Genomic DNA, 22,934 nt, shown 5'->3' on the forward strand with positions numbered 1-22,934 from the left:
TATAAAAATATAAAAATATAAGAATATATATATGTACTGGGCTAATAGATTACTTTATTCTAACGCTAAAAAGGGTTTGATACTAATGTGATCATTTATCCCCGGTGGAGATGTGGCATCTAAACAAATCTGCCACTTACTTTCCAACCAGGCCAAGTACGTTTTCCAATTACCTCCCCTATCACTTACCTCGACCTGATCTATGATTGCAAAGTTAAATGTGTGTTCACTACCCTTTTCTGTGATATGTCTACCTAATGCATTCTTAGAGTCTCCTTTCCTAATTCTGTACAGGTGCTCATATATACGCGTTTTGAATTTCCTCTCAGTCTTTCCTATGTAGTACGCACAGCATTTAGCGTTAGAATAAAGTAATCTATTAGCCCAGTACATATATATATTCTTATATTTTTATATTTTTATACTTAATATTCAATTTTATAAAATTAATATTAGGTAGACAGTAATAGAGACCTATGCAATCCAATAGATTATGCACTGAAACAAATGCACTGTAGTATAAGTAAATGTAAATAGAACATACATGTTTTTAGTGTAGTTTTTAAATAAATAATTGTTTATTTAAGTAAAATGAATATTTTATGTACAAATGTAATGGTGCAAACTTGCATTTATTGTATAATAATGAATTTTTGGCGCCAAAATTGTTTTTAAAAAGGAAGTGGTACGTGGAGGTAAATGGTTCTGAAGAAATCTGATGTTGCAGATGAAAGCGCTTAACCATTACAACTAGATGTGTTTTGTGGTGCTGGCAATTTTATAAACAGCCTTCATGACAGGCATAACACTCACATTATGACACTGTTCAACATAAGAGTTACTGCAGCATATGTACCCACGGAATGGCGTACAGCAATAGTGGTCCTGCTGCAGTGAATACTGCCACAACAGACCACAGGCAATATTGGCCTAAAAGGCTAATTAGCCTGTTCTGCAATGCTATGGGGTGTATTGTAATGGGACTCATGTACATAGACATGGGAACCCTGCAGACACTGGGTCCTATACATTACAGCATTGTTGTGGGCAGATCTTCCCTGTTGGACCTGTTCATATTCTTTCAACAGTTACCATGTCCATCAGTGTTGGGACAGTTGTCCACACAGCCTGCCTGGACCTTGCACAACCCTTCAACACAATACCCTGCTCGGCCATTATGCATAGGCTCCCCAGCATCAATAGCGACACATATCTGACACAATGGATTGCTACCTGGATCAGGGATAGCACCCACATGCTCAGTGTTGCAGGTGCCATGTCTGACTATACACCCATGACACATGGCATCCCACAAGGCTCAGTCCTGGGACCTCTCTTGTTCAGTATATATTTGTGTGATGTACAGGCTATCACAGGAGGGCTATGGCTGCCCATGTTTGTAGATGACTGCAAACTGGGTGCCATAATCAGCTCTCCTGCTGGCACATGCATACTCATGCAGGGTCTCACAGAGGCAGGTTGAATGGTGCCTAAGCCATGGCCCACAGCTACATGCCATTAGTTGCATAGTCATCCCCTTTGAGGATGACAAAATGCCCACACATTACCACATAGGTTGTAATCCATTACATACAGTAGTGGTTGTTACGGTTTTGGGGACACAACCTGTTCGTACTCTCGCCTTTGACAATCCTATTGCCATAGTGGTTAGACAGTACGTCTACATAGCTCACCATATCCCACATGGTTTAACATGTTGATCATGTGTGGTCATTGTGCCCCTATACTCTTTATGACCATGCTTGGTTACTATGCCACATTTGGGATTTACCTTACGTGACACCTGCAGCAACTGCAATGGCCACAAATGTCACTCATCGAGCAGATGTAGGGACTCACATAGATGTCCTGCACAGTTCCGATACAGTAACACCAGCTATACTCAGTCACTTACCACCTACACGGATGTATTGTGTGCCTGTAGTTGCAGGCAATATCTGACCTAGACTTACTGGACATGCTCCACCTCAGGATATCCGACTCCCTTGGAGCTACACACTCCAGGGACATATACCTTAGCACTGATGTTAAAAGGACATGCTGAGGGGACAGATTATTATCAGAAAGCCTCCACTCACTCCGGAGTGTAGTCCCAGTTTTGCATAGGCAGAGCCATCCACTGACCACCTACAGGTGACATCTTGACATGTGGATGGGTGATCACATGTTTACCCATGGGATATTTTCTGGGTCCCTGCTAGACAGAGGCACAATACACTCAACATGAATGGGCTATCTTGTCTGACCTACTATTCAGAGGCACAGTGTTCTGATTGGACTGGGTTGCAGAAGCCAAACACACTCTGGCTATGCTTGTACTTGCCCTAGGGCAGATAGCCTAGTATCAACCTCTGAACCTATGATAATTTTCATGATGCACAATGTTTATTGCTGATACTGTTTGCAGGTTTTTATCATCTTTGCTTTCACACTTTCTATGAACCGCTTAGGTATCTGCAGAACATATTTGCTTATGGCAGGGTTCCACTATATTATTTATGTGTCTGTTGTCATATCAGTGCATGCACAGGGCAGATTGCTGGGTAGTGAGAGGTTCGTGGGTTAACACATGCAACTGCCTGCTATATGTGGCCCAATGCTGTACTCCAACATGGCCTGTGTGAGCATGCCCAGTTCAGACTGTCAGTGTTCTGTTGCCTGACATTTGTCTCATGTATTCAAGTGTGTGAGCATGCCCAGTGTGACCTTTCAGTATGATGTTGTCTGAGGTCCACTACATTTGTTGATGTATGTCTACATGTCCAATATTACATTTGTACTGTGTGTGTTGAAAGTCAGATTCTATTCTTACTGCAGGACTCACCTTTGTGTCATAACTTGACAGGGATTATGCTGTGCTTGCAGGGTTTCCATGAAATAATTTCCATAGACTTATCGACATTTCTTCATACAGGCTAACCACTGCAATACTGTCATGGTTTAGTAGTTCAGTGCTATGATTATAGTGCACTGTATCCTGGGTTCGAGGCCCATCGCCGCTTATATTTTCATACTGAGCAGACCAGACTGCTTAGGGGCCAGTAGATTAAATATGAGCATGTTGGCTTTTGTTTAGCTATGCCCTACCTAGACCCAGCTTGTCCAACATTGCTCAATATTAACACTCATTGCTGGACATTGGCCAATATTACTCTACATTGACCACATTTGTAGTAGTTGGTGTGTGCAATTTTGTTTACATATACTTCATGATGGTAAATGCTGTTTAGCACTGCTTTATATTGCTTAACACATGGCAATCATGTCTCAGGTGTTGATGCAGGGCTGCCTATGTCGGATGCACATACTACACTCCCTATACATGTTTGAAAGCAGGTAGTGTTAACGTAAGCATCCTTTTGCTATATGTGTGGGTCAGAGAGAGGTATAATTTCCAGAGTTCCTACTGAGCCAGTGTATGTGCTATGCATTGCCTCTTTACCAAGGCCAAAGCATACTGGGCACGCCTCCTTCTGCCTACTGGGGCAAGCTCAGGTTGTTCCTCCTCTGAGTCACGCTCTGCCTGTGATGGCCTTGGCAATGGTGGGGGGCTGTTTGGCCCAGGCCTATGCTGGTCCTGCTGCAGCTGTTTTCGCAGTATCATATTATGTACCATAGCACATACCATGACAATTTGGGTACATGTAGTTGGTGAGTACTGCAAGGCTCCACCAGATGTGTCCAGGCACTGGAACTGTGACTTGAGCAGCCCAAATACACGCTCGATTACATTTCGTGTTTGTGCGTGTGCCTCATTATGGTGTTCCTGTTCAGGTGTGTGTGCGTTTCTGATGGGTGTCATCAGCCACAGCTCCAGTGCATAGCCAGCATCCCCCACTAGGTGACCATGTGGGATGTCCCCACTGGCAAATGTCTGGTACAGCTGCATCAGATGCCAGATATGGGAATCATGGTAGCTTCCAGGGCAGCCGGCACACACATTCAGTATTATGCCCTCGGTATCACACATGACCTGGCAGTTGATGGAGGGGATGCCTTTGCGGTTGAAGTAGACCCTACCCTGCTCACCAGCTGGTGCTTTGATGCGTATGTGCGTGCAGTCTATTGCACCCACTACCTCAGGGTATTCTGTTATTTGCTGGAAGAGACGCATATTGCTAACCAATTCCTCACGGGAATTGGGGAAATATACATGATTACCGACATGTGCTGACATGACATCCAGGAACTGGTGCAGTACCCTGGATTCTGATGCCTGTGATATCCCCATCATATCACCAGTTGGTCTCAGGAAGGTACCTGTTGCTAATATTCTTAGGCCAACACATACCTTAGTTTCCACTGGGATGGGTTCCCCTCTGTTGGTTCTGTGTGTGAGGCGTGGCCTGCACAGCTCAACAATTTGCTGCAAGAGGTCTCTGTCCACTCTATAGCGCTCTACTATCTCCAGCTCATGTAGCTCCTGGTAGGTAACCCTGGACCTGTACACTCTTCTCCGTCTCCTCACTGTGGGTTGTCCAGCAGCATTTGCATTATCACCACCCTCAGCATGTTGCATATGTCACCTTATAACAGCAATGGCAGCCCCTAACATTTTTTGTCTCAGTGAAGCTTTTTCAGTTTTCACTTCTATTAGCTTAATGCAGTGTTGCAGTGTCTCTTAAGAGAAACATAATGGACTGTTGTTTGCAGACTTTTAAGTGCTGGGCTGGGCTGGGCTTGTGTTCTGCCTGGGTAATTGCCTGTTCTGATTGTTTTCACCCGCTAGCTCTGCTAGTACTCCCTGGTAACTTCCCACTATTTGGTGTGCTTCCTTTTTCCTTTCTGTTGCCTCGGGGGGGGGGGGAGCGCCACGCACACAAGTGCAAACACACGCACAGTAGACAACAGGCGTGCACACATGCTTACACAGACTAAACCTTGCTTATTCTTGTTAAAACGCGTGCACACCAGAGCAAATGCGCTTACAACTGTTTACACAGCCTTATATATGCTTACTCAAGCCTACACGCGCGCGCACACATGGTAACATGCGCGCACACTGTCTTACTCGGGTTTACTGGTGCACACGCTCAGCAAGAAACTTTGGTGTTATCCACGGCATACACCTTTGATTTCTTGACTTTACCTGGCCTACCTGTTGACACACCTCTTTCACTATTATGTGAATGTAAGCTGACACATGACACTCTGCTCCAATGAGCTTCACTCCTTTCATACATACCCCCCTCGTGATGTCACCTATCTTCTACTCTGTTACACCCCTTATCCTACTCCTACACTCCACTGACTGTGCTCATTTGCTATGTAAACTTGCGATTCACTATCCTAACTCTCATTTGCATAGGATTGCCTACTAATGCTTAGTTACATCTCTTAGACTGAGCTTCCCCCCTAAGCAACCTCTGCTCGGTGGCCATGTTGTCTTCAGCCTGCCATTCCCTTGCATTGTAAATTCTTTTTAGCTATAAAATCCACATTTGTGGATCTTATTAATTTTCTGCTTTTAGGGCGCAGCGCGTTTGCACGGCGCTGCGCTATGGTTAAACCCCAGAGATCGGGATAAAAAAAAAAGTTATTTTATTTTTAATTTGCATCCCTTCCCGTTGCCAATGGCCATATTTTTGGCCATTGGCATGCTTCCGCCTGTACATTCATGCTTTATTTCCAGCTAACACGGCTCCATTTTGCTATTTGCAGAACCGTACTCAGTTATCAACTGAGTACATTTCTACAAGTAACACTACTCCTACTCGGACAGGATCAGGTTTCCTGGATTGCAAATTTACCTAATTTGCATAGCTTTCACCTGCAATTGAGGTAAGCTGCATATCCCAGCCCTGTCCATGTAGGATTAGTTTAGAGATCTCAGTTGCACGCCCCTACCGGCTGTTCCTGGATCGCTCGGCAGGCATGTTGGCTGCATGGAGTCTTACTCTACTCTAAGACTCCATGCAAGCCTTCGTGAATCCGGCCCTTAGTATATATAAGAGCATAACAAGTGAAGTAAGACATTTAATAATGCTGAAATAAAATCAGAGGTAAAAACTTCATATAGTATGTGTAGAAGATACTAGGTTTTTAGATAATATACACAATGAACTGATGGAAAAATTGAGAGAAAAGAAAAGTATGCAGAGATTTGGAAATGAGTTCTGTTCATGCATAAGAATATCTGTTTAAGAATTAACAGCTGAAGCTGTTAGACGTTACCATATTTGTCTCTGGGAGGTGCGGGCTTTGTGATGCCAGATATGAGGAGAAGGTTTAAGGAATAATTGTGGTATATGCATAGACTAACATTAAACACAAGACGAGTATGTTTGAGGAAATAAAGAAATGTGTAATAGTTAAAATTCGTATAATATTGCTGCGAGTTTAAATGTAATGTATAGAAAACATTTCTCATACCGCTCCTGTACCTCCTACATCATACACCCCTTACCAATTTTAATTTATCTTTTCTTCCAGAAATCTCAGCTGGCATAACTGATTCCTCTCCTTCATTTTCTTGCTGAGCAGTTTAATTCAGCTATTGCTTCACCCCATCCTTTCCAGTTAGCACTGTTCCTGCATCCCTCCATCAACCTTCTCCCTCTTCATGTATTGGATCTTTAACTCCTGCCCCCCCCCCCCCATAAGATGCCCTGATGCTCTGGGCTGGTTGCTACCCATAACATTTGCAGGGAAGTTGATTCTCACTTCCACCCATTATCTCTCTCTCCTTCCCATGCAAGCCATTAGAATAAATATAAATTGTCTTCTCTTCACTTTTGAATCAAAGAAATTCATTTCTATATTAGTTTCAAAACTGCAGGGTACAACAGCTGAACTTTCACTCCCAACTTCCTTAATTGCCAAGAAGTGGGAAGCAGCTTTTTCCTGCTAACATATACCTGAGGGGAGGGCAAAGTTATCCACTACTTTAACATTACTGACCCCCTATCAAGAGCCACCTTCGAAAAATCAGTCTTGATCAACCAGTCCTTAAGCTTGTAGTAATGACATGTGATGACTTGATGCCTAGTTTCCTCACTAATTATCAAGTGCCTCACACTGTGGTCTCTAGTAAACAGTCTGTTAAGGCCACATACCTCACCACCTCTCTGCCCTCCAACCCCTCCTTTATGCCAACAAAGCAGGTGTTCTTCCTGTGAGACCTGCATTCCACATCTTATTTATCTGCCAGACTCTCAGTGTTACTTTGCTGTCTAATCAACTCCCCAACTTGTTGCCTCACAATTGCCTTCAAACTCACATTTTGTCTGCAATTGCTCCACAGTAGTCTGTGTTTCATCATTATTTTCTATGGCTTTCTCTCCCTGTGCATGTAAGATGGCCATCTCTTTTGATAAACCCTCCACATGGTTTCAAATCTGACAGAGCTTCTCCTTCATTCCATTTATTCAGACATTGCAAGTCCGGTGATCATAAAATGAAAACTTACTCTGCTTATACTACTTCCACACTGCGAGATGTATTTCCTCTCTTTTCCTTACTGACTTACAGTTTTAATAATGGCTGGGCTCAAAACTCTACAACTAGGCAGCAGCTTTATGATAGTCCTGATGTTTTGAAATATTAGCTACAGGAAAGCAAGGACTTTGTGGTTTTAATGTTCAAGGTCTTGCAGATCAAGACTGCAATCACACTTACATTTTTCAAAGACTGAGCAGGTGTACTTACTAGGAAAATGTAAGGTTGAAAGAAAAGTTTGTAAAGTATTATAGATGTTTCGGATAACTCAAAGCTTTGATGGCAAAGGAGAAGTAATTCACAACTTAATCAAACTGATTTACTCTTACTATGTGACCTGGACAAAAGGCAGAAAAGGTTTTAAAAATCACTTCAGTTAACACATTAAGTATGTATTTCCAAAACATGTAAGTAGGAATTTGAGATATACCATGATGCTGGCAAGAGAATCCAAGTGACACGCTAAGATGCACAACTTTGTATGATATGGAAGAAAGGCCTAGTCGTCTAATTTAGCTAGTAAAATCTGAAGATGGTGACAGCTGTTTATGAGGTCACAAGAAGTGTTGGATGTGGCTCAAAAGCATTTGATGGGTGGAGCAATTTGCAGATAAAGTACAGTACAGATTAATTCCAGATCAACAAACTAGAACGTCTGTCATTCTACCCATTCCAGTCTGCTAATCGACTAATCCCTGCTCATACCTGCTTCAAACTGATGGTTTTGGTTTCTCTTAGTCTATATAATCATCAAAACTCCATGGTGGCTTGAAATTTTAATAAGATTCAAATAGCAGTAAGATAAGAGAAATTCCTCCTTTAAAAATTATATAGATTACCATGTCCACCATTAAGTCTCATGTTTTTTTCCTTTTGTTTTTTTGTTTATTTCTTCACCACTGGGAATAATGAGGGAAGTAAGGGTACAAATCTGCCTGCTAGGGTAAATAAGAAATCCTAAGAGAGAGGTGCACACTGCTGAAAAAATGCAGGTATTAAAGAAAATGTTATAAAGTAGTACAAAAGAAGCCTGATATCTGGTTACTTGATTGCCAGAAGCACCAAAGTCATGATGGATGTTTTTGTAATTCAAGGACTAAGTACTATGTGGTATAAGGTATGAGATATAACATACTGTGCTGATTTATAACAAATGTCCCAGCGTTTTCTGTCATTGAACAAAGATGGCTGAATACATATAAGACAGGTTGTGAATGGTCGCAGAACATAATGTTTTGTTGCTGCATGTCCACACCCATCCTTTATTGGAATATGCAGTACTGTATACTCATATTGATTGAAGTTCAAATGGACAGCAGAAATGTTTTCTGAACATTAATCTTACAATGGCAGAGTTGAGCCTGTATAATTTTAATTGTAAAGAGTGTCATTCTAAAAAATGTGATATATACAGAAAGTTGTTTTTTTTTTTTTCAAATGCACAATTACTAAAATATAGAGGAGTTTTAGAACCCAACAAAATCAGAGCAGGATTTGAGACACATATTTTGAAACATTTTTTTTTCCACTGGCAAAGAAGTAGGCAATTAAAATACATTTCCTCGGCAAATGAACTTCACGAATGCCTGCTATGGGGGAAGAGGAGATTTACAGAGGAATTAAGCTGGAAAGGTCACATACGTGATATAATTTAGTTTGTATGTGTAGTACACACTTGAACAGTTCAATTTTATTTTCTGGCTCTCTGTAGTTATTAAATTATTTTTTTCTGATGCTGTTTGCAGGGCACAAACATAAGCAAGTATTTTCTAGAATAATGAACAAAAAGCATTAATGAGTGTTTTTCATGTGTTTGCAATGCTTAATTGCTAACTCTGAATTAATAAACACGAGTACATCATATGTTTATGTTAATTTTGTCCACAGAAATTTATAACAAAATTTGAAAGCTTAGCACTCAGAACCATGGAGTATCTCCTTATAAAATATGATATTATAATGCTGTATTTACATTAAAGGAGCACAGGGTTTTGTAACAGGAAATACGTGAAATGGTTAGCATCATTATGCATTTCGGTAATCAAAAAACGTTCACTGGCATTTTTCCAAACACCTATAACCTCAGAGACACATGAACACACACACAAAAAGCTCTTGATCTGTCTCTCAGTCTGTCTCTCTTCCTGTTTATAAATAATTTGACACATTTTTGTTTCGCTCACACATTCTGCAATGAATCAACTCTTTACTAGTGTGACTTTATTTTCCTTATTAATTTCTTGTGAGTTTTTTTAATATATAAATTTAAGAAAAATAAAAGTTTTATACTCTTAAAACTAGCTCCCTAGTGTTATATTGTATAGAATTTCAATAGGTCATTTTACTCTTCTGATCTGGAAAGCACAGAATTTTTGATTTCTCTTTTCTTACTGTTTAGGTTTTTGCGATGCAGGCAGTGTCACACAAACACAACCTTATTTATCTGCTGTTGAAGGTTACTGTGTTACACTGGAATGTACTTATTCAACGCAGCAGCCTAACTACGATCTCTTCTGGTACAAACGTGACAGTATTCAGAAACTAACATTTCTTTTCTGGAAGTATTCTGGTGGTTACATGAACAACAAAGCAGGAAACAGATTTTCGGTAACTCTGGATACTGAGAAACATGTTTTTAAGTTACAAATATGTGATCTACAGCTTAATGATTCTACAACATATTACTGTGGTTTCAGTGATGCACAGTGCTTTAAAATACGAACAGACTCTTTCAAAAAGTCATTATCCTTCCTAACTCACCAGAAGCTCACTTAGAAAGTACAGCACCTTGGAATAAATACTGTATAAATATTTGATTTTTTAGACTGGGAATTATTCTTATTTCTGTGCCATGCCAGATTATTAGGGAAAAGTGTGCTAATAAACCTACTACACAAGCTCTGAAAAACTAAGAGAATTCTTTAAAAAAGTAAAATGTCAGTATCTGTGTGTGTGTATTTAGTATATTCACTATATATTTGAAGACATACTGAAAATGGATTTCTGCCCAGTCAGATTTTCCCAGTAATCAAATGTCAATAAATAAATAAATAAGACACATAATCTTACAGTAAGACATAATGGTACATTTGAAAGAGAGAGAGAGAACAAGAGAAAGGCAAAAATGCAGACATGGAAATAACATTTATATCCATTTTTTTTACAATCTACTACTTACTGAATAACTTGCTAATTAATATATAAAATGTATTTACCTGACTGTTGTGTTCTCCGCTACCCTTGAAGGAAACATAGCGAATACCCTTTGTCACTGCAGGTTTAGGTTCCTTGATTAGTATTAGATTACCTCTTGGGCAATTTAAGTCTAGCCAATTGCCCCATGTGACAATTAAACCCTTCACCTTGTGTCTGAAAAGTAAGCACATTAGCCAGTATACCGACCTCACAAATTTAGTACAGCACTCTCCAAAGTTACTGAAAATTTGTTTAAATGACAACACCTTTTTAAATAATTTTAGACCTAAATGTCTAACTACCATGCAGAGAATCAGATATCCACATCTCACTCTCGGTGTGTGTGTGTTTGTGTGTGTGTGTATATATATATATATATATATATATATATATATTTATAGGATCCGGACACATGCTCGACTAGCATATGTCCGAATCACAAAACATCGATCAAAGATACACAAAAGCGCTTAACATCGAAAAGCACTTCCGTGTATGTGTGCCTGTTTCGTAGATCGGACTACAATGCAGGTAAGGGAAAATTCCCTTTTCACCACTGTAGTTCAATCTCGGAGTGAGAATATTAAAGTAGGGGGGGTGTGGGGGTTGCAGGGGGGGCGAAGCCCCCATGCAGAAATGTAGATTTTTTTTTTTTGAACTACACATACATGGAAGTGCTTTTCGATGTTAAGCGCTTTCTTGTATGTGTGTTCAATGTTTTGTGATTTGGACATATGCTAGTCGAGCATATGTCCTAGATCTATATATATATATATATATATATATATATATATATATATATGTTGTGGATATCTATTCAAAAAAAGAAAAAAACATCAGTGAAGTACAGTATATAACTAAAACACCTATCACGATGAAAATCTACCTAGCAGTTGTTTACATATATCAGCAGATTACCAAGATCTAATTGCTTGAATGCCAATTTACTTAATCCTGAATTACAAGACACAAAGAAACAACATGCTGAATGCTATTTCCCATAGGAATCACTGTTTTTTTTTTTTTTTTTTGCAATTTCTAAATGTGTGCTGGCAGTGAGGCATTTGTTTTTGGAGAGTTCTCCCTTTTTCACATTTGTGCAACAGTCAAGTTGATATACTTAGGTTCAGGAAGTATGAAGGGCTTTCACCCCATGAGACAGAAGATGGAGGTGTTGCCCCATTGAAAAATTGCAGTTAGAAGTTTCACAGTGTTGATATCGTAAGCAATTGTGTGCACTGTTTCCTTAGCATCTTGGTGTTTGAAGTTTCATAGTTGCTGTTGTTTAAGCCTAAAATAAATTTGTTAGTCCTAAAAGTCTACTTATGAAATCAAAGACCACTTCACTAACATGTTAAATCTCAACTCACACATTAGTTTGTTCCTCACATCAAAGTTTGGACTTGTAGCTCCCTGAAGCTGATTTTGAATAGAGATATTATATGATTTTACTATACAAACTCATCACTAAAGAGTCTCTACACAGTGACCTAATGGATTAGGTATTGGCCTCTTAAACCAAAACATTGTGGGTGCAAGTCCCATCTTGGGTGATATAATCTTTGTATTAAAAAGGACCAAGATAATGACTAATGGTGCAAGAAATTAGCCAAGTGATTTATTAGGTGGGTGGGTTTGGTATGATGATTAAACTATTTGCCTCATATACACAAAGTACAAGGTTTCATTCTAACCTCGTGTTGTTGGCTAGGCTTAAAATGTCTCTTTAAGGCAGTTAGCCTAGTATTTACCTATGAACCTAAAAAAATATATTTGGTTTTGGGGTTGGCATAATGATTAAAATGTTTGCCTTACAAACACAAGATGCAGGATTTGATTCTCAAACGCAATAACTGGATAGGCTTAAAATGCCCAAAAGGGCAGTCAGCCTAGTGTTAATCTATGAACATAAATAGCTTGAACATTTCTGTATGCACCCCTTTGAGTGCATATAAGCTCTAGTCATCTGCACATGAAGAGAATGAGAATTTCAGCAAATATATGAAATGTCAAATTGCAGGAGTCAATAAACTCTCTGTAGGTTCCACAAAGAGCCGATGGGGAGAGTTTTTGTATATGCAGTACTGCTCATTGCATGGCACTGCACCATAAATATTAATGATGCGTAGCATGCATAAGCAAGGTTTTGTGGTTCACACCAGTGTTGCTGCCCACGAAACCTGTAGACTGAATGTTGATTGTATCACCCAACCTTTCAGTGCAAGAAATCAAGGCAAAAAGTAAACTAATGGGGGACAGAGAGCCAAAGTAGGGATAGATTTACTGCATTGTTCTGATAACCATAGAAAGTAGGTATAATTATAGGATTTGTGTTAGCATGCATGTTCTGAAGGATATAAAGTATGAAACTGAAATGTATGTCACTATATATTGACGTCAATCTTCAGTGATTTTCCAGAAAACCACACATTTTACAAGGAACATCACAAAAAATATGATGCAAACATCTAGGCATTCTGCAAAGATCTGGACAATCTCCCTTTTTTTTAGGCCAGTGTTTGCATGACGTGCTGCTTGGCACGGACATGATTAGCAGTGTTCACCTGGTTTGCACAAAGTGCAGCAGCCCACAAACTGTAGGAATGTACCATCCAGGCTGTAGACAGGACTCAGACAGCCACACACATAAATCAGATGCATTCAATTAATAATCTTCACTATTGTACAAACACAATAAGTGGTGTTGCTCTATGATTAACAACAAGAACTTTACAATAACTACTAAGATAGATAATGTCATGCCACTAATCCCATGGCAGCATATGTTAAGTTAAAGTATGTTGTGCAGATGGTCCAGGGCTCTACTATAAGGTATGCACATTTTTTTTTTTACTGTTGTGAGATTGCAGATTATAGCAATGAAGTGCAACACACAGAACTGATTTCTCAACCTTCTTAAGAGAATTGTAGACATGGTTTATTTGACTAGCACAGTTACATAAGAGCCTGTATACCTAATAAACTTGAAATTGCAGTGATTGCCACTGTTGTGCATTGCTTAACATCTCACAAACATGGTGCCCGGCAGTGCAGACCCTTGCCTACCATATTTACATGATGCTAAGCAATGTTTGTAAATGTTGCAAAATCAAAATGTGAGTACTCGTAAGTGCAAGACATTCAATAGGTGGGAAAGCATCACCATATAAAATGCAATTGGCGGGAAATGCTCATTATATATTGAGCTTGAGTTATGGCAGGCATGTCAGGAGTTGCTAGCAAGAGTGTGCGCTTTTGGGTGCAGAGATGGGGTGTCTGAGAATTCAAAGTTTTTGTTGGACTCCTAGTTAAGCAGCATGGGCCCAATTGCTGCAGTGGGACTATTCAGACTCAGAATACAAGTCTGAAGCCCGGAATAGTATCGCCAGGGCTTTGAGTAGTGCTACAGGTATCCCCCACACTGCTGAGCAATACAGACATCACTTTGATGACCTCAGAAGGAGGAAGTAGGATATTCTTGACCTCTGGATCAGGGAATTTAGTACAGGGGACACCCCACAGATGTGTAAGTATCAATTTCAGCGAGTAATTTTAAGAGTTAAAAGCTGAATATAGTCAAGACTGGTATTCATAATGGTGTTCTGTTTTGTTCTGTTTTATCCACAGCTTCTATGGAGACAGTCCTGAATGTCAGGTCACATGCCACATGTTTAAGGATGCGAGAAGCATGCGGTATGTATGTATTACAACAGTACTGTCTAAATGATATTTTAATATAATAATAATATTAATAATTTGTATAGTAATTTAGTCGCACTAAATATTTAGGACTGCTTACTTGATATTTAATACAGTTGTATCAAATTGAGCATGCATATCTCAAATGTAAAATTTTGGGCTAATTTCTATCTCTTTCATTTCTCTGCTATAAAAACTGCATTTGCGCATTTTTTTGCAATTGAATCAGCTCAGCAAGATCCCGCCTGGTGTCCTGCAGAGTCCCACAGCAGCAGAGAGAGAAAAGAGAGACTTTGGACTGATTTAAGTATCTTTATCTTGCTATTTTTGCTGTCTATTGTCGGTTCCACCTAAAACACTGAGTTTTAGCATGTTTTGAGTGCTAGAAAGCATTTAATAGCTGCCTAGTATACTTATTTACTGCTTGCACTTTATAAAAGTAATTTTTGTGTTTAATTTAATTGTTTAACTGTTGTAGGCTACACACTCAAGTGAGATAGCCATGTCTGTGTCTTAAAAGTTTTTTTTATTGTATCTGCCTGTTTTTTTGAAAAAAAAAAGAAAAGAAAAATCTACTGGTTTCCTGCCTTTCTAAGCTAGTATAGTCCAGTTTTCAGGTTCTTGCTGAATTCAGGGCTATGTTACAAGTTTCTGTGTTGCCCATACCTTCCTTGGATAGAATAAAGTTTCTCTGTTCACCAGTGAGAGTGGGGAGCTTTGGGCAGCCTATCTGTCCCTGGAGGAGTGGTTTCAGCCCAGAATTTAGTAGTCTATTGGCCATTTGGGGCTAATTTCTATGTCTTTCATTTCCCTGCTATAAAAAACACATGTGCACTTTTTAGTGCTTTTATCAGCTCAGCAAGATCCTGCCTGGTGTCCTGCAAAGTCCTACACAGCAGAGAGAGAAAAGAGAGACTTTGGACTGATTTAAGTATCTTTATCTTGCTATTTTTACTGTTTATTGTCATTTCAGCCTAAACGCAGAGTTTTAGCATTTTTTGAGTGCCAGCAAGCATTTAATAGCTGCCTACTGTACTCATTTACTGCTTGCACTTTATAAAAGTTGTTTTTGTGTTTAATTGAATTGTTTAACTGTTGTAGGCTACACACTCAAGTGAGATAGCCATATATGTGTCCTAAAAGTGTTTTTTTCATTGTATCTACCTGTTTTTCTGAAAAATAAAAACAAACAAAAAACAAAAAACAAAAAAATCTACTGGTTTCTCACCTTTCTAAGCTAGTATAGTCCAGTTTTCAGGTTCTTGCTGAATTCAGGGCTGTGTTGCAAGTTTCTGCGTTGCCCATACTTCACTTGGATAGAAGGAAGTTTCTCTGCTCACCAGTGAGAGTGGGGAGCTTTGAGAAGACAATCTGTCCTGGAGGAGAGGTTTCAGCCCAGAATTTAGTAGTCTATTGGCCATTTGGGGATAATTTCTATCTCTTTCATTTCCCTGCTATAAAAACCACATGTGCACTTTTTTGTGGTTTTATCAGGTCAGCAAGATCCTGCCTGGTGTCCTGCAAAGTCCTACACAGCAGAGAGAGAAAAGAGAGACTATGGACTGATTTAAGTATCTTTATCTTTCTATTTTTGCTGTTTATTGTCGTTTCCGCCTAAACGCTGAGTTTTAGCATTTTTTTGAGTGCCAGAAAGCATTTAATAGCTGCCTACTGTGCTTATTTACTGCTTGCACTTTATAAAAGGCGTTTTTGTGTTTAGTTGAATTGTTTAACTGTTGTAGGCTACACACTCAAGTGTGATAGCCATATCTGTGTCTTAAAAGTGTTTTTTATTGTATCTGCCTGTTTTTCTGAAAAAAAAAAACAAACAAAAAAATCTGCTGGTTTCCCACCTTTCTAAGCTAGTATAGTCCAGTTTTCATGATCTTGTTGAATTCAGGGCTGTGTTACAAGTTTCTGTGTTGTCCATACCTTACTTGGATATAAGGAAGTTTCTCTGTTCACCAGTGAGAGTGGGGAGCATTGAGCCGCCTATCTGTCCCTGGAGGAGTGGTTTCAGCCAAGAATTTAGTAGTCTATTGGCCATTTTGGGCTAATTTCTATCTCTTTCATTTCCCTGCTATAAAAAATGCATTTGCACAGTTTTTTTGCAATTGTATCAGCTCAGCAAGATCCTGCCTGATGTCCTGTAGAGTCCTACAGCAGGAGAGAGAGAAAAGAGAGACTTCATACTGATTTAAGTATTTTATCTTGCTATTTTTGCTGTTTATTGTCATTTCTGCCTAAAACACAGAGTTTTAGCATTTTTTTTGAGTGCTAGAAAGCATTTAATAGCCGCCTACTGTACTTATTTACTGCTTGCACTTTATAAAAGTCCTTTTGTGTTTAATTGAATTGTTTACCTGCTGTAGGCTACACACTCAACTGTGATAGCCATATCTGTGTCTTAAAAGTGTTTTTTTTTATTGTATCTGCCTGTTTTTCTGAAAAACAAATTCTACTGGTTTCCCACCTTTCTAAGCTAGTATAGTCCAGTTTTCAGGTTCTTGCTGAATTCAGGGCTGCGTTACAAGTTTCTGTGTTACCCATACCTTGCTTGGATAGAAGGAAGCTTCTCTGTTCACCAGTGAGAGTGGGGAACTTTGAGCAGCCTATCTGCCCCTGGAGGAGTGGTATTAGCCCAGAATTTAGTGGTCTATTGGCTATTTTGGGCTAATTTCTATCTCTTTCATTTCCCTGCTATAAAAAACACATTTGCACATTTCTTTGTGCTTGTAGCAGCTCAGCAAGATCTTGCCTGGTGTCCTGCAGAGTCCTACAGCAGCATAGAGCGAAAATAGAGACTTTGGACTGATTTAAGTATCTTTATCTTGCTATCTTTGCTGTTTATTGTCATTTCCACCTAAAACACAGAGTTTTAGCATTTTTTTTGAGTGCTAGAAAGCATTTAATAGCCGCCCTTCTGTACTTATTTACTGCTTGCACTTTATAAAAGTCATTTTGTGTTTAATGGAATTAACTGTTGTAGACGACAGACAGAAGTGCGATAGCAATATCTGTGTCTTAAAAGTGTATTTTATTGTATCTGCCTGTTTTTCTGAAAAATAAAAACAAAAAAGTGCCAAACAAATCTACTGGTTTCCCACCTTTCTAAGCTAGTATAGTCCAATTTTCAGGTTCTTGTTGAATTCAGGGCTGTGTTACACGTTTGTGTGTTGCCCATACCTTACTTGGATAGAAGGAAGTTTCTCTGTTCACCAGTGAGATTGGGGAGCTTTGAGCAGCCTATCTGTCCCTGAAGGAGTGGTTTCAGCCCAGAATTTAGTAGTCTATTGACTATTTTGGGCTAATTTCTATCTCTTTCATTTCCCTGCTTTAAAAAACACATTTGTGTGGTTTTGCACACCTGGTAGAGACGGTTGGCTAGGGTTAGACTATTCCCAGCTCCATGAAGTCTCCTCTTCAAATTTTCCCTTGAAACTAGACTGATTTTTATCTTAAAGCATTCAAACCATCAGTTCCTAGCCCAACATTTGCTCAAAAGTCATAGCAAGCACCAATAAACTCTAGCACTAGACCCCCCCCCCACATTGTCTGGAAGGACAAGACTATCTATTTGTCTCCGCCAGTCAATCATTAAACAGCTTACTCTAACTATTCAGGCATGTCCAAAGGTCAGCTCCAGGTGTACTCTCCAGTCCAACAAGTGAATCTGGGCATCTTGAGGCAATGTTACTACTGCATCATGTACACAGACAACCCTCTCCTCCTACCACACCAAACATCAAGATCTGTGAGAGATGCACTTATACAGCCAAGCTGAAGGCAAAGCTATATCCAACCAAGACTGGTACAGCCAAGAGGAGATGGTAATAACTAGCAACACACTACCTGCTGCACATACACGCATTAAATCAGCACCTGCAAAACCCACACATAGAAACATAACAACATACTCGGCGGCTCTGAATAAAAATCTGTGAAAGCAACAGTGACCTTTAAAGCAGACACCCAAGCAACCTCCACCCACAAACACATCCTATGATACACATACACCACAAAATCAGTGTGCCGCACAAACACAACCCTTAAGTAAAACAACATACCCAATACACTAGTAATAGGTGACTCTATAGTCAGCCACACTGACGTCCCACTCACTAGGCTGGACAAAGAGAAGGTTACTTTCAGTTGCTTGTCGTGTGCCAGAATCCGCCATATAACACAAGCACTCAAGTCACTCCAGAACAAGTACAAATATGACTGTAGTTTTCCATGTTGGTGTGAATGACCTGAGATGTACCTCCCTTTACTACATGAAAAGAGACATGGAAGAGCTCTCTGATCATGTAGCCCAAGCTGGTATGACCCTAGCCCTGAGTAGCATCCTGTCTTCACCAAGAATGATACCACAGTATAAGGAAAAAATGATGAATTTAAACAATTGGCTAAGTTTTTGGTGTAATTCAAGGGGGATCCAGTATCTGCCTGCCTGGGATGACATACTTGACAAGCCACGATGCTTGGCAAGAGACGGCTTGCACCTGTCCCCTTGGGCTTTTGAATACTGGACAAGGCTTTTTCCACCCCTATAGTGCCTTTTTAGGCAAGGTTCAAAGGACAAACCCACCTCCATAAAAAGCACAAGTGACCAAAAACTGAGGGCAATGCAACTCAATGCCAGGAGTTTAAACCTCAAAATGTACTCACTCAAGGCACTCCTTAGTATAGAGAACATAAATATTTGTGCAGTGACTGAGACCTAGTTCAAGGCTCCAGAGAGCACCCCGGCATTGCCAGGCTACAACTCATAACACCCATTTCAGCCACACAACCCGGACCGAAACACAAAAAGTGGGGGTGTATCCATATTCATCAAGAATAGCCACACCTCTAGGACAGTTGCTCAGCATGATACCTCTGAGGTCATCCATGTACAACTAACACTGAGCAAAACTACATTCCTGATTGTAGCTTGCTACAGATCACCCACCATGACCCAGGACCCCCACTCCTCATTTCTAGAGACACTGGAAAAAATGAAGGTCCAACCAATCACTCTAATACTGGGGGATTTCAATTACCCGAACATTAACTGGGAAAATTACTCATGTACAAATTCCCTTGCTCAACGCTTTCTGGAATCTACAAATTCTAATGCCCTGGCTCAACTTGTAAACACCCCCACCAGGGGTGGAAATATACTGGACCTGGTCATCACCAACATGGGCGACTGGTGCTACATACCTGAGGTCAACCCCTCATTGGTTAGATCAGACCATAAACTAATCACCCTAGATATCCATATCCCGCCCCCACCCCCAATCAAGGAAGCCACTGTGAAAATGTTTTCCAAAAACAAACTTCACGTTATTTAAGATTGAGGTGGCAAAATTGATAACACCCATGCAAAAAGATAATACAGTCATGACTGCAGAATCCTACACTAATGCACTCTATAAGCACCTACAGGAGTGCATGGATCATGCAGTCCCAAACAAAATCAAGACTCATTCCTTCAAAAGAAGGCAGCCAGTCTGGTAGACCCCTGCAATAAACAAACTATACAACAGAAGGAGGAAACTACTGCAAAAAAGAGTAAAATTCCAAGAAGGGAAGACCTCCCTGATCAGTACCAGCAAGAAGCTAAGATCCCTCATCAAGGCAAGTTTCGAAAGAAAAATTGCCAAGGACTTCAAAGATAACCACAAAGCTTTCTTTCGCTATGTTAAAAATCTAAATGGTAACTCTCAGATCTGCTCTGAGTTACTGCAAAATGGCACAAAATATACTGAACCAACTGATATTGCCAACATCCTGGCAGATAGGTTCAGTGCAAACTTTACCCCGCTCTCACCTCCTAAAGGGCCCTTATCCATAACAGAGGAATGTAGAGCCCTGGCAATCACAGGCACACAAGTAAAGTTGTCTCTTTCCAAAGCCAAAAACACAGCATCCATGGGACTGGATGACATCACAGGCTGTGTCTTATACGAGCTCCAAAACAAACTAACCCCCAACCTAAACACCCTGTTCAATCATAGCCTCACCACAGGCTATGTACCCACAGATTGGCACACAGCAATGGTCATCCTGCTCCATAAAGGTGGAGCCACCACAGACCCCAGGAATTATTGCCACATAAGCCTTATAAGCCTGGTCTGCAAGGCCATAGAATGCATCATCATGGAATTCATTAACAAAGACATTGGAAACCTCCAAACACTGGACCCTACCCAGTTCAGCTTTTTTAAAGACAGATCATGTCTCCTAAACCTAGTAGACTTCTTTGAGACAAGCACCAAGATCATACACGAAGGAAAGGTGGTCCACACAGCATACCTAGACCTCACAAAGGCCTTTGACATCATTCCCTATTCAGGTATCATAGACAGACTCACTAAGCTTAACATAAACCCCTACATCACTAGATGGGTTACCAATTGGCTCACGGACAGAACCCGCATGGTGAGAGTTGCAGGCTCCAGGTCTAACTCCAAACTGGTAACAAGTGGGACCCCCCCCCAGGGCTCAGTCCTTGGACCTCTCCTGTTTGGTATATACTTCTCTGAGGTGCAGGCAAACACAGGTGGACTATGGCTGACTAAATTCACCGATTATTGCAAACTGGATGCCATAATTGATTTACCTTCTGACACAGACATCCACCAAAAGGGGCTCACAGAGACAGATACCTGGTGTCAAAACCATAGCCTCAAGCTAAATGCCAAAAATTGCATTGTCATCCCCTTTGGTAAAAACAAAGTACCATGAACTACCACATAGGTCATAGGTGGCAGTCCTCTTAACACGGAAAGTGTTATAAGAGATCTTGGGACCCAAGTGGATAGTAACCTCGCCAAAGTGGTTAGAAGGTCCTTCTATGTGGCCCACCTAATCACAAAAGGGATCATGTCTAGATTAAAAGACGTCATTGTGCCCCTCTACTTATTACTCATTAGACTCATTATTGAGTACAACGCCCCATTCGGAATGTTCCTCATGAGGCACTTTCAACAGCTGGAGAGGCCACAGAAGTACCTCACCAAAAGGATTACAGGCCTCAAACTGATGCCCTATGCAGCCCAACTTAAGAAACTACAGCAGTACTCGATTGCTTACTGCCTACTCAGAGGTGATCTCTGCCTGACATACAAGGCTATGTCAAACCCAGAATTGATGGACATGCTCCACATAAAGAAAATCCAATCTACCCAAGCTACATGCTCTAGGGATCTAAACCTCACCACAACAATAAACAGGAGATGCTGGAGGGATAGATTCCTGTCCCAGAGACTTCCCATGCTTTGGAACAAAATTCCAATTTACATAAGGTAATGCTCCTCAATAGCACTCTTCAAGAGGAACCTTGATGAGTGGATGGGAAACAACACATTCTGGCTAGGCTTACAAATGCCCATGGGCAGATAGCCTAGTACCTACCTATGAATCTATGAACCTATGAACCTATGCATGCCTTAGTCTGTAGCAAAAAGCAATGGTGCCATATTCTCAAATAACAGTGAGCATGCATTTTTAAACTGTAAAAGGAAAGTATGTATGCAGTAATCTGTAGGACAAAATAGCAGCACAGTATTAGGGAATAGTCATTGGTTGTGGGGTGAAAAAACACTTCCCAAATATACAATATTGTTAGGTTTTCATCATTATCGCAATGTAACTTTATACCTCTATACTACTGGCACAAATGGCCTTCTGTAAATTGTAATCAGTATAAATGGAACACACATATGTGCAATATATGCACACATCAAGGATTGGTGACTGCAATTTGTACTATAGTGTGTCTCTGTTATGAACTGGGTAGTCTTAATAGTAATGAAGAAATGTGTTAGGAGTTTGTAGTGTTAAAAGTAAAGGTAACAGAATATCATCAAATAATTGTATCAATGATTTGTATGTCACATATAAAGTTACTAATGTTATCCCTTTTTTCTCTCACCTCAACCCTTTTCTCTCTTTTTTTAATTTTTTTTTATTTTAACCTTTTATTTTTTTTTCCTACAGCACAGTGGGGTAGGCCTGGCCCATGGGATCCACCTGCCCCCACTCCACTGGCAACAGCACAGCTGCCCAGCACATCTGGTGCACAACCTAGTAGTACACCCTCTGCTACCCATGCACTACCCAGCCCCTCGGATAGTTCTTCTCCAGAGGATAGGCCTGTGGTTCCCGCCAGTAGCAGTAGTGAGTTTATCACCCACAGGAACAGCCAGGGATGGTGTGTAGCATTGTGCATCGCACTGTGTGTGCACCCCTATGCCAGATGAAGCACATGCTCCTCTATCCTTGTCCAGAGTACACGTAGGAGATGTAGATGCCAGCACTGCAACCAATGGTGCAGTGAGGTGACAGTGATGACAGTCCACTGGGTGAGGAAGAGATTCTCACTGTGAACCACCTCAATGTGAATGGGACCTGGATTTCCCACCCTCTCCACAACCATGGTGTTCACCCACCTCTTGTGTCCTTCATTGTCCCTGTCTCTTGTCTTGTTTGTCATGTTGTCTGAAATTGATTCTTCACCTGCCTGACTTACCTCACCCAAACATTCCTACATCCCTTCCCCAACATTCTTCTCTTTCTCTCTCAAAAAAACA

The 22,934-nt window shown here is 40.4% G+C and overlaps 1 gene segment (V, D, J or C); it reads left to right on the forward strand.

Moving 5' to 3' along the window:
* The first annotated feature begins 9,608 nt into the window (after nucleotides 1–9,608).
* LOC122790812 lies at nucleotides 9,609–10,310 on the forward strand. The segment is given in 2 exon segments: nucleotides 9,609–9,700; nucleotides 9,857–10,310. Coding segments are annotated over 2 exon segments (426 nt in total).
* The last annotated feature ends 12,624 nt before the right edge of the window (nucleotides 10,311–22,934 follow it).

Source organism: Protopterus annectens, chromosome 16.part0 (genome assembly GCF_019279795.1).
Source record: "Protopterus annectens isolate FY-2018-M chromosome 16.part0, PAN1.0, whole genome shotgun sequence".
Classification (NCBI taxonomy): domain Eukaryota; kingdom Metazoa; phylum Chordata; order Ceratodontiformes; family Protopteridae; genus Protopterus; species Protopterus annectens.